The sequence below is a fragment of the Rhamphochromis longiceps genome, linkage group LG6 (genome assembly GCF_057381845.1).
Source record: "Rhamphochromis longiceps isolate RC_006_pf linkage group LG6, R_longiceps_female_GT1.1, whole genome shotgun sequence".
Lineage (NCBI taxonomy): Eukaryota > Metazoa > Chordata > Actinopteri > Cichliformes > Cichlidae > Rhamphochromis > Rhamphochromis longiceps.
Window position 1 is genome coordinate 33,613,869 of NC_140562.1, and position 13,751 is coordinate 33,627,619.

The 13,751-nt window shown below is 40.7% G+C and overlaps 1 protein-coding gene across 1 annotated transcript in view; it reads left to right on the top strand.

The window, feature by feature from the left end:
- sgcz (sarcoglycan zeta) overlaps positions 1–13,751 on the top strand; it is a 183,585-nt gene that overhangs the window by 73,120 nt on the left and 96,714 nt on the right. Inside the window, exon 3 of the mRNA XM_085410305.1 lies at positions 4,333–4,420. Coding sequence (XP_085266431.1) covers positions 4,333–4,420 — 88 coding nt within the window. The remainder of the gene's footprint in view (positions 1–4,332; positions 4,421–13,751) is intronic.

Here is a 13,751-nt window from a genome sequence, read left to right on the forward strand (position 1 = left end):
GAATGAGGTTTTTACTTACATAACCTATCTCTTGAGCTCTATAGTCACCATTCTGGCTACTTAGTAGAAAAGGACGAACTGCTAATTTTTAATCGATTCAATCTCATTCTTGTCTTGAGATTTGAACAGATTACACAGATCTCACATCTGTAGATAAAAGTCTTGTAACGAACACTGGTGACCAGTTAAATAGATGATAAGGCTTATGAATGGACATTAAGAAGCTTGAACATATTCAGTCCAAATACCCATACACACAAGGGCACTGCTAGTTTATTGTCTCTGGCTGTGGGAACAGAAAACACCACATTAGCACTGCATGCCACCAAGCACATTACTTATTTAATAGTCTATGCTAGATAACTGAATTAAGGTTGAAAGAGGAATTGGGAAACCCCCACAGGCATTTTATCATACAGTGTTTGATTAGTATTGTATTTAGCCCTGAACGATTTACTATATACTTGACTTAACTGATAAATTAAAACAACTTTGTAATTTTAACCGCATCAACAACAGAGCTTTAGAGGACATTTATAATGAAAAGGTTCCACACGTATCAATAGAGAGACATAAAAACACAGCAGACTAAACATAATCATTCTACTATATTGAGATCTCAGTTTTCCATAAATGAGTTTCCTCATATGTTGCATCACATTCAAAAAGTAACAATTCCTAAAGGTTTGAGTTTGAGGGGATATTGCAGAAGAAGCAGTCACTTGCATAGTCGGAGAGACAAACATGAGAATCGAGCTGACCAGAGACCAGAAAGATTAAAGCTTTTTTATTAGCATGACAGCCAGAAGTGTTGCTTGTTCAGCTTACATCCATAGCCATTTAGAGTCAGTCTGTTAGTGAGACAAGCAATCAGCACGACAGTCAGGAGAGCTAAAAGCTGTTATGATGCTGACGGCAAAGATGAATCAGTCAAATGCATCTTGTATGAGGCTTGACTATATTACTATCGAAACAGCTAATGTATGAAGTTAGACCGCTTGTGAGACCAATCATGAGAGACAGATAGGAGAGTTGAAAGCTGGAGTAATAACTAAATAAAAATCACTTTTGAACCATGTGTCCTGACCAGACTAGTCAGGCAGTCAGTGACATACCAATGAAACAGGAGAGCTGAGAGCTGCTTTTAGGACCCATCTGTACTGGGGGCTGGAGGCTGTGATGATGAGCCACCCGTCTACAGCTTATTATTACCTGACTAATTACATTGGCTACCTCAGGCTGGCAGCCCTATGCCTGTATCCATAATCAAAGCAAAAATTTAACTATTAACTTAATTAATGGTGCAGTGGTGTATGTTGTGTCAGCTCGCAAGAGAGAGTATGGTGCTTGTGACTGTATTTGTTCCTCAGTGCATAGTTTGCATTATTCGATGAGATTTATGAGTGAGACGTTAACAACAAAACCAGAGGGACAATAATGGATGAACAACACAAAGCATATGTGAGATATGTATGGATATTTCCACGCTATACCTTTGCACTAGTACTGGTGGATTTGTTTTCTATGCATTTGATACGATACACATTGTATACATTTGTTTTTCCTTTTATTTATACCTTTTTCTTGCTACCCTGGTGTAAGGGTTCAGTGTTGCTCCAACCAAAATGTGTCCTCTAATAAATTAGCGGACCGCAACAATGTCTTTAAATTTTAAAAGCACAATCTGACAACCATAGCTAATTTACTTCACTAAAATAAAGTTTGTTACTTATTATTGTTTCATTGTAAACTTTTTCCCCCCTAAAATTTTGTTTTAAAAGCACTAGTTTTATATGTGTGTATATGTGTGTGCGTGTGTAACTCCGTGGTAACTTGCAAAGTGTGAAAAGAACAAAATTTATCTCAGGATAAATGTGTGTATTTTTCCATGCAAACAAGACTAAAATTATTTATTTATTTGTTTATTGCTAGAGGCCTAGCTCATATTTAAAGGAGCCAGTTTTTGCATATAATTGTCCTTTATACTGTTCAGGCTACTAGTGGTGCTTTCTTGTTCTGGGTAAATTGGAGCTAGTTTGATCAGTGTTAGGTGTCACTGCTAGCAAAGAGACAAACAACTCTTATTGTTTGCTGTTTGTGTGCTTTTGTGGCATAGGTTTTGGGCAATAGGCAAAGCTGAACATCACCAAATGGTAACTCAATTAGTATTCATACTAAATATGAACTATGATTGCTGAAACTGAGGTTTTTCTTAAACTTGATCTGCAGCACTCTCTTAGTAGCTTTAAGGGAAGCAAACAGTAACAGCAGGTTGAGTATTTATAAAGCAGCTGCCCTGGGCCCTTAATTATCTGAAGACTGCGTCTATAGAGCGTTCTTCAGATGGTAGGAACATGCTCTGAACTAGTACAGTGGGCGCTATGGGTAGATAATACATTGTAAAAATGTTGCCTTTATTTTCTACAGAGATAATAAAGGCTGCACACTGGGGTATTGTGTGTCAAATGAGTGAATAAAAGATCTTATTTTAATAGAATTAGGAATGCAAGTGACGAAAAGCTTTTGATTTTCAGTCTTTGATTACTGCTAATGTCTTTTAGGGGGAGCTGACAATTTTCTCATCAAGAAGGACAAGACAGTATTGTTACTTTTTCATACATCGTGGGCAACATTCAGCTGTCGTATAACGACGTTAGCAACTGTTTAACACGTAGTCATTATTTGGAAACTTTATATCCATAGATTATATATGCATTTAATAGAATAAGACTTCCCATCAATGGTTGCGATTTAAAATGACAGAGTCCTGCGCTAACACAATAAGACCAGGCATGTTCGTCCACACCGCCCATTGAGCTGGAATGATTCAAGGCATATTACATCTGTCATAGTTTTCAAAGCACCCTTCGCTTTTAACAGAGTGGAAAGATAATACAGTGAAGCCTATCACACGCCCCGTTGAAAATAATTAATCCAGCGTACATGTGTTAGGAAATAGAAGAGAGACGCATTGCACAATAAACTGAGTGGAGCACTCATTTGTTGTTTAGCAAATTTGTTACCCGAGTCTGTATGAGTGGATTATGTGTTTCTGCGTACACATGCACACAAGCTTGAGTGCTTTGAACTGCACCTAAGTGCCCTTTCAGGTGTTAATGTTTGCATGTGTTCATATCTAGAATGTGCATTTATCAAAGTGTGTATGTGAGGTGTACAGTCATACGCAAACGTTGTTTGCCACATGTTGTCTTGTGTACGTGTAAGGCTGTTGTATGTGTGTGTGTGTCTGTTCATAACTTTGTGTACCCATAACACTTATGTTCATGTTTGCATTCGTGACTCCCAGGAGCCACTGATGCTCTAAAATAGAACACAGACAGGTGTGCCATATTAGGAATTTGGTCTTCACTTGCATAAGCAGAACAATAAATATCCATCCATAACAAATAGCACGACAGAGAATGGGTGGGTGAATGAGGGAGATTCAGTCAGAAGAGGATGGAAAGGGCCCCCCCCCCATTTCAACGGATCAACGACTTTCCAATTTTAACACAATACTCATTTGGAATTCAGACCAGAATGCAGCAAGATATTAATTTGGGGAAATCAACAGAGAAATTGGGTCACCTGTGAGCTATTCATTTCAAGCAGCCAAAACAAATAAGCAATTTAAAGGGTAAGAGTGAGAGACGCAGGGCAGAGGAAGAGAATAAAAAAAAGAAAATGATGCAAGTGCAGAGATGTAATGAAAGAGGTGGAAACTTGGTTAAGTATATAAGTGGGAAGAGTCAGCAGACTGGGAAGGGCTGGGAGCGACAGCCGAGGTAGCTCTGAGAGAAGGACCCAGAGAGAGAGCGATGTTAGATTGTTTTTGTAAGCCAATGAAAATGGCAGACATCAGGTTTGCATTCATTGCAACACATATCCACTCAATGTAAACCAAAGTTGTCCCAGTCAGACTTTAAAAGAGGAAAGCAGAGGTCAGGGTCACAGCTGTATTTATATCATTTAGGTTGAGAATAATTGGCTTTTCGCAGACATACACACAATTCAACACAAGCAAACACAATCACAGATGGATGCCATTTTGAATGGATTATGTAAATTGAGTGCAAAGGATCCGGTGCTGGCAGAGAGGAGAGGGAGTCAAGAGTGAACTGTGGAGGTTGATACAAGTTATGACAGTACTGGCTGGTTGGTTGAAAGGTGTCCAGTGAAGCAAGAGCCTACAAGGCACAGACAGAAAGTAAAGTAAATAGGTGTAAATGAAAACTATGAAGCTATTTTGGTATTCGTGGTTATGTTTGTGAGAGTCCAATAAATCTACATTTTGATGTTCTTTTAGTCATCTCTCTCTCCTCTTCTTTATAGGACAGTCCACTGATCCTCCAGTCAGACAGAAATGTGACTGTCAATGCTCGGAATGAACAGGGACAACTGACTGGTCAGCTAACTGTGGGTAAGACATACACCAAAGACATACAAGATTTTCTCTTTAAACAACCTCCAAACCGGATCATTTCTCTAAGGCATTGTTTGTACTTGAATTCCTAAATACATTCCACTGCTTTCTGTTTTGCAAACCGAATGCTATCTGTTTCCATTGGCGTGTTTCACTGAGGCTGAGAGCCGGGCTTTTTGGGCTTTTGTCTTGACTATATCATCTTTCCAAGCTCTTATTGAATTAGTGAATGTCCTACAGAATACAGAACTCAAAGGACATGTAGTGTCACGGCTGCACAGCAGTCGTGTGGTGAATTGAGTAAAGGATCCAAGATGCAGGCACTGACTGGGGTGCGAGTGAATATTTATTTGCAGAGGTGATAAGGGGACAAAAACAGGAGGAGCAGAGCGGGGAGTAAACCAACCTAAACTGGGGAAAACTAAAGAACTCAACTTAAACCAAACACGCACAGGGGGAGGAACAAAATACACAATGAAAGATGGCGGAGAGACGCAGACTAAACACCAGGTTACACAGAATGATGCAGACGGACACGGAGTTAAACAGACGACGCGACAGAGAGCACAGGAAAACACAGGGCTTAAATACACGGGGAGTAATCAGGGAATGGGCCACAGGAGGGAGACACAGCTGGGAGCAATAAGGCTAACGAGACAGGGGAGAGGTAAAACTGAACACACTGACATGAGACATGAACTTTCAGAATAAAACAGGAAACTAACAGACACAGAGAATCAGACAGGACACTGAACATGACAGGCAGACTCATGAGCAGACACAATAACACCATGGACAGACAGAGGGAACACAGAGAAGTGGGAGCAGGCAGGCAAAGAACAGAAACCTAACAAATGGCAAAATCACAACAGAATACACACTCGGAATGAACAAAAGCATAAGGAAACACAAAACACTGAGTCCTCAGACTCAGGACCATGACATGTAGTCTATATAGCATGTTTCAGGGGACTCACTAAAAAGGTCATGAATGAAAAGCTGTGGGAAACTATACCCATAAAGCAATAAGTTAATACATAAAGATAAATATGCTTTTTGAATTTATTTTCTGGTCTGGATGTCATATTTATCTTTCTGTGGTTGACCAGTGTAGGGAGGTCAACCTCAATGTAATATCTAAAAAAGAAAAAACAATATTATTAACCCTTTAAGACCTACCATAGAACCAAGGCTGCCAGAGCTTACTTTATATTTTTACATGCTATAGTTCCATTTTAGGGAGCATTTCAAGTTGCTATACATCAATACAACTGTTATAGCCCATATTATAATAATATGTATGCATTAAGTCCACAGTAACGAGATGAATTGCAAAAAAAGTGCAATAAACTACAAAATAATTGAAAATCGTTTTTGGTTTTTTTTACGTATATTTCTACTTGGAGAAATTTAAGAGGTTTATCCCTCAAAACTTTAAATGCAAAAAAATTGCAATAAATAGCTTACAACAGCAGGAAATTTATTTTGAGTGTCTTCATAGTTTTATTTTTGAGATACACCAATTTTTATATACTGCAGGAAAAAATGAAAAACAATCCTATGATGCAAATTTGCAAAGAAAACAGCATGTGCATCAAAATAAACTATTTTAAGTAGTGCAATTGGAGTTCTAAGCATCCCAGCAAATATTCAGAAAAGCATAAAGTCAAACATGACTTATAAAAACACCAGCATTGGCTTTTAAGGCCTACAAGTAAAAAACTACATTTTCCGCGAAAATGACGTCACTTCCAGTTTCGGGCAGGTAATGGCGGACATGCCATCATTTGCGCTGATGTCTGTTTCAATGTGGGAAGTGTTACAAACAGCTGATCGGATCAGCAAAGCGTGTTTCTGGAATATTGTGTTTTTGTTCCTGCTAGCGCTTTTTATGCAGTATTTGCAAAGCTATGTGTGGAAGGAAACCGTGACCAAGGACAAGCTGATGGCATAAGATGTAAGTACAACTCCTCCGGTTTCATATGCAAAAAGTAAATTATTGCGCTAGCTTACGTGGTTCCGGTTCTACAGGGATTTAAATATAGTTACGCAAAACTGCTTTAAAGGGTTACATTAAAATAATTTTTTTTAGCTACTTCGTCTCAAATGTTTGTAATGCTGATTCTTTTAAAAGGAAAAATCTGACTCAAGGTCCTGCTACTTGCCATATAAATTCCCCAGTCTTTCATTGTGTGTTGTGTGACTTTTCAATTTAATACTGACCCAATTCCCAGTGTCTTTAACCCCGTGGCATTTTTTATCCACTAAAACCCTGTTCCTTGCCTTTGATTCGGTCTGATTGGTTTAAATGAAATGTTTGATGAGGTCTGGCTGTGCACTGATTCCAAAATATAATCTAATGTAAGATATGATTGCCACCATTTTCATACTTATACAAGATATAGCTGACATCATATTTTGATATGCAACTGTGTTTCTAAAAAAATAAAATAAAATATAGTGTTTTGTGATAACTATGTATGTCCTAATTTTATATGTGATCCACATTGTTGCTAAGATATGGAAATATAAATACATTTTGGATCAGTATGTGGTACCATCCAAATGACTGGAAGGCCAAGTTTGAGCAAAGGCCTTGCCTATTATAGCAGGACTGAACCTTTTACAACAGCATGTCTCTTTGGTAAAAAATAAACCGGCTGCTGCAGTCTAGACCAGTCAGCCACTGAAAATATTTGGCACACAATCAAATTAAAAATAGATCACAAAAGGCCCTGGTCAGCTTTTTTATGTTATTAAAAACACCTGGGTGAGGTGTTCCGGGCATGTCCCACCGGGAGGAGGCCCCGGGGCAGACCCAGGACACGCTGGAGAGATTATATCTCTCGCCTGGCCTGGGAACGCCTTGGTGTTCCCCCGGATAAACTGGAGGAGGTGGCTGGGGAGAGGGAGGTCTGGGCCTCTCTGCTTAGGCTGCTGCTCCCGCGACCCGGCCTCGGATAAAGCGGATGAAGATGGATGGATGGATGTTATTTTATGTTATTATTTATGTTATTACAATTCATTGTTTTCTGTTCTTCTAATATACAATTCCTGCTTTTTTTGAAAAACAAATTATTTTTGTTATATATTATGGTTCTGAAACATGGAAAACACAGTAGGATCTATTTTTAATCATTTTTCATTTTGGTTTTGTTCACAATAGATACTTTGTGGCATTTTAAAACTGGATGTGATGACTGGGGCATAAGTGTAACCAAAGAATAAACCAAAGTATACTGTGTCCTCTCATGGTAGCGACTTTCAAATGTCACAATGTAGCCAAATCCTAAAAGCAACAATTTGATCATCTGTTTTCTGAATGAATGAATCTATTCACAAGATCAGTATTATGTTTTGTTTTCTTTCTTTCTTTCTTTCTTTTTTTTTATAAGACCAATGATAGTAAAACTAAAACCTAAACCATAATGACAGAATTCCCACGTCACAGATCAATGGGGAAATAACTTTTACTATATCTTCCAAAGGAGCTGTCGGCAAGTCTATATTGGTTCAGTTCTCAGACCTAGAAGACCAGTGTTTTAAAAGCAAGACTTGACTTTGGGTGGTTGGTGGTGATGCCAGAATTCAGGTTGCTGCAGACATGAAACATCATTTGCAGTCTGACAGGTGAAATAAATGGTATTTTGAGGCAGAAACTTCTCATCCAAAGTCTTCCATTTGATGTTAATGCAGCATATAGATATTCATCTCCTGTAGGTCGTCCGGGCACTTGCAGTATCGATATACACAGACTTTCCATTTCTGACACTTCAAGGGCTTGAAATTCCTGACAGATCACCTCCTCCTGTGAAAACCCCCCCTAAAGCTCCCTTCCTCACTAAGAAAAGCATTTTAATGCTTATGTGTGTCTGAATAAGTATCCGTGTGCCTGTCTTGCAGTCAGTAGAATCAGCCAGTTTTCAAACTATACAGCTAGAGAACCCACTGCAACCAGCCTAGTCAGGCTGTTTGCAGTGGTCAGGTTTGGTCAGACATGTACTTGTTACCCTCTGTTACACACACAGCTGATTTAAATGGCTAAATGACCTCCTCAACATGTTTTGAAGTTCTCCAGAGGCCTGGTAATGAACTATTTATACCATTTGATTCAGGTGTGTTGTCCCAGGGTGAGATCTAAAACCTGCAGGACACCAGCACTCGAGGCCTGAAGTTCCACACCCCTAGCTTAGAGCTTCGAATCCTTAAACACAGGGCACATGCCAGTAGGAGATCTAGCAGTAACCACATAACAAAAAAAAAAACCCACAGATATGATCACATTTTGAAGTTCTCACAGACTGACTAATAACATAAGAGGGGAGGGAATGAATCTTCTTGAGGAGCCTCTTCTATCTAGCAGCACAACCGTTTGGTCTCATCCTGCTGCTGCTTCTGTGTTGACTCATCACCAGAATTATCACAAAACACACAAATACAAACATCCATCCTCTCTAACCTCATTTTCTTTTCACTCTCTTCATACAGCTTCTCAGCAGTTCTTAAAGTAAGGCAGTTATTTCCACTCACCAGAAACTTGCCAAATCTGAAGCAGAAAAGTTCCACTTCAGCAACCTCCTTATTAGTATTCATCACTAAAACTCACCAGAGGAACAGCTTGCTTTAGCTTGTACAAGAGGTACAAGATCATCATGGTTAGTGGTATGGAAAGGTAAAATGGCCACAAATGTTTGGAGTAGTGCATTAATATCCAGACACAGGTACACTGACACCTCATTATATACTGGATTGTTAAATCTGCACAGAAGAATAAGAAAAAAAACAAGAACTAAGCTCCAAATATTTAAAAATGAATGGATAGCAAGACTGGGATTAAAGTCATATATTAGCTCTAGGTGAAAAAAAATGTGTTGTGATGTTAAAACAAATATTATTTATTCAGGTAGGGCTCATATTATGTAATTAGTCGTATTTTAAATGAGAAATACCGTACAAAACACACAGCCCTTCTTCTACCTTTAGCTTGCAACCTCCTGAAGCATCATCTTTTGATTGAGAAGATCTGAGTACATTTGTTGGCCTTGGGCTTTTCGTCTCTGTTTTATTGCTCTCTTTCTTTCATCCCTCCATCCCCTCTCATCCGCTGTGTTGCTGTCAGCTCGTTAATGTGAGTGAGAACCTGTCATCTCTGTCTTCTCAATGGCCAACCATAAAGATGATGAGTGAACTTGGAGTTTTGAAGCCATACCCTTTCACCCACCTAGGTGATCATGTTCCAACATTACAGGCTGTGGAGTGGTGTCTAAACAGCATTGTGGAAGCAGTTGTGCAGCATGAAAGACTATTTCCTATTGCATTGTGAGTGGTTGAGTTAAGTTGAGAATGTGTACATTACTTATATAAAATAGCACCTTATAATCAGTACAGAGAAAGTGGTCGTAGTTGGTTGATTGGAAAAAAAGAAGAGCTTATTCTTACATTGTTATACATTGTATCCTTTAATTACCCTGTAGTGGTGGTAGTGTGGGACCCATAGAATTGTAAGGCATGTTAATACACATTAATGGACATCCCACCTCCCAGTCTTATTATTTTTATTGTCTGGGCTTATTACTGCTATTATTATCTTGGCCATTTGCAGTCTGACAGACAGTAAACTAATTTTAATTATTGCCTGCATGAGTGAAGCTCACACAGGCACTTGGGGCAGCTTAGGCTTTCTTTGAGTGGGATGTGCGGGAAGGAGAGGAGGGGTCTGCAGAATGCACCCACGTTATACTAATGTGGTTGTGTTTTTGTATTTCCAATTAGCAAAAATGGCCAGAATTTCTATAAACACAGGGACACAGATGAATAATGAATATGTTAGACCAATGCACTACATTGAATGTAAAGAACACATTCATGTTGGGAATTTGCGAAAAAAAACAATGTAGTGTAATTTGTTAATGCATATTTGTTAATATGCAACTACCTGTTGCATATTCTCCAAGTCGTGTAAGTGGGCATAGTATTGCCCGTGGGAGTTTGATAAGATGTAGTACAGAGGACGTAGGAGCTTCTTTCCTCTGTGTAGTACAGAGGAGTATACTGTAGTATAGAGGACATTTTATGATTCATACAACTTTCAAAATTGTATGAATTTTGAAATGACACACACCAAATGACACACACTTGTTTATGAAGTGTGTGTCATTTGGTACGCAGCCTGCAGAGTGCAGCCAAGTTGCACACTGCAGGCACCTGAACCAAAGGAAACAAGTAAAAGTTATTCTAAACTCATGCAAGCTGGGAAGTGTGTTTTTGTTGAAGTGTACAACAATTAAAATGTACAACTTTCTCTGAAATATTATGCAACGCTCTTAAATGTCTGTGACCTAAATCTTAAACACAAATAAAACACTGCATCTATAATATTGACATCTCCATTAACTGGTCAGCTCAATTATTGTTCACAGCACATTTTCCATTTAATTTACCTGTGCATCTGTCCATTGGGAAAGCTGGCATTCATTACAACTTATGTGGGTGTACATTTAGGTTCTGGCTATTGACTTTTCATTTTCCTACACGTGTTGTGCTGTTTGATGCAAAGGTACTGATAGCGCTCATTACCAATGTGATTGCATTTGTCTGTAGCTCTCTCTCGCTCTCTCGCTCTCTGTATTACAGCTAATATTCTTGCTGCTCTTGCTATTGCTAATATTCTTATTCAGTCACAGTTAGTCTTGGGTGAAGAATAATCTGTGATTTAGAAAGAGCACATTAAAAAATGTTCTGCAGGTGAAAAGTTGCTTACATGTCTGTTTTTTTTAATAAAAAACTTTCAATATCAAATTTCTTTCTTTCCACCTCCCTTTACATCCTTTAATTCACTTTAAATGACATCAGAAACAGCAGTATGCGACATTACGTGATGGTAGAGCTTCAGTTCATCCTTTGTCATTTTTTTTTTTTTTTTTTTTTTAATAAATAGGACAGGGGGAATGAATGAGAGAGAGAGGGGGAGAGAAAGAAAGAAAACCAAAGGGGAGAAGAGACGGTGAGAAGGGGGGGGAAGAGAGAGAAAAAAAAAAAAACTCCTGGGTCACCTGTATGGAGAAAAAAAAAAAACAAACAAACAGAGGAGACAGCAAACAACAAAGAGCAACATAATAATAGAGAAAACAAAGCACCATCACAATAAACTAGCTAGTCATAGATATCAGTATTTACTAAGTAATAAACGATATTGTGCAGCACGCAAGATAGACAGCGCACAGTGTGCTTTGAGGCAGCAGCCAAGAAAGCTTTAGTCCGCGTCTGTGAATACCCATGTGTCAGTGGCGGCTGGCCCATAGGGGGTGCTCGGGCTCCGCCCCCCCAAATGTGGAGGAGTAAAAATATATATTTTTAAAAAATTCATCAATGATAGTTTTACTATGTGTGTGCCCATATACAGACAGGCGTATTTTAACATTTTCACCAGCTGACTCATTAAAGTTCAACCAACAAACGGTGTTTTTCTTCTTCTGGGGCGCTCGTCAAAGCGCCCTTGATATGCAGCGAAATAGCCTATCATTAAATGGTTGCCAGGGGAAAATAATAAATATTTGACCTATCAGCGTCGCTGAATTAAATGGTTTGGGGGCGCTTAAAATTGCGCCCCTGCAGAAAACGCGCGAAGATTTGCTGTTCTAGAATTTTACCTCAGTCAGTAGCCTAAGTGAGCTATAAGGTCAGAGAGAGACGATGGCAGCGGTATTGTTAACGGTTGAGGCACAGCCTCCCCCAAATTCGGTTAGATCGCTTCTAACCTACCCTTTTGCCAGAAGGACAATGGCAGAAAAACTGCAAGTTAAAGAGTTGGGACCTGACAAGCCCGAAATTCAACTAACCCAGGCAACGAAGGAGAAGTCAAAAGCATACAACAGGACTTTTTGTCGGAGTTGGTTCCAGCGCAAGTCGTGGTTGTTCATTTTTACAAATCTATACAAATGGCCAGAATATGGTTGTTCATTTTAAATTTAAATTAAAATTGTGTTGTTTGATGTACTCATTAAATGGGTCATTTTAGTCGATATCATAAAAATTGCCCCCCCTGAGATTTTTTTCAGGAGCCGCCACTGCCATGTGTGCATACCTGTGTGGATCAGCATGCTTGCATTCCAAAGGTTTCTCCATGTAATGATCTGCTAGGGAGTGTGGGGGGGGCCACAGCCCCGTCCTCCAGGGTGTGAAGCGGGTATGGAGGAGATCAAAACTCCAGACATCCAGAGGCCCCCAGAACACAAGAGACCATGGAAGACCAACAGAGGGGCAGCCGCGCCACTGTCCCAGTAAGAGCTGAGGAGAGTCCCAGATGAGGGCTCGCCTAGCAGCCGCGGAGCAGAAGTCAGGGGGAGTTGCAGTGACGCGCCCGTGAGCTCCGCCGGCCCCCAGCTGCGCCTGAGTGACCGAGCCCTAGGCCGAGAGGCCGGGGGCACCCCACCTCCAAAGGGGCCCGAGCGAGCCCCAGGCCCCAGGCCCCGACAAGCGGCCGCCAAGGAGTGAGCCGGTGTGCACCCGGACGCCCACCCCCAGACACAAAGAACCACCAACACACCGACACCTGAGGGAGTCCGCCACCGGCAGGGGAAGTGGTGGTGGGTGGAGATAGGCCTCCAAACCTTGGAGGGCCTGAGGTGTCCCCAGAGAGGTGGCGTCTGATACCCAACCTGACATATAGACACAGACATACAGGCACACACAGACACAAACATCCATTCCCACCCTCATGCTCTCATATGCACTCACTCCACACTCAACCAACGTGGAGACAGACATAAAGAGACGCTGTACACACAATCACACTCCCCAAGCGTACTCTACAAACCGGGTCTAGGTACCCTTGCCCCTGGAGGGGGGAATTGCACCCAGACCCAGGTGGTGTTACCCTTTTCCCTGCGGTGGGGAGAGGCAGACCACCCCGACTCCGCAGCAGCAGGGAGGCCCCACACCCCAGACCGCAGTCGGACAGCCAACTCCTCCTACTAGCCCTCCCGCTCCAGCAGGCCGCAGAGAATGGGGGTGGGAGAAGACTCCAAACCTCCCTCCACCCGCTCATTGTAGTGTTGATGCATATGTGTTCTAAGGTGCAATTAAAACCCAGGAGGGCATGGAGCTACCTGCCAAGGAGCAGCAGGTAAGCGCATAGTCCCTCCTGCTAACCCTCAATGACTAAGTGTATTTAAAATTGAGAGGTGGGCAACGACGTCAGGGGTGAGGTATACACCCTGATGGTGATTTGGACTCCGTGATTGTGCCCACCCCCAAGATCCTATATGTATGTGTAATGAGAGTGTGAATAATGTGAATGTCTAAGTTGTGGGATAAAATTGAGGCAGAG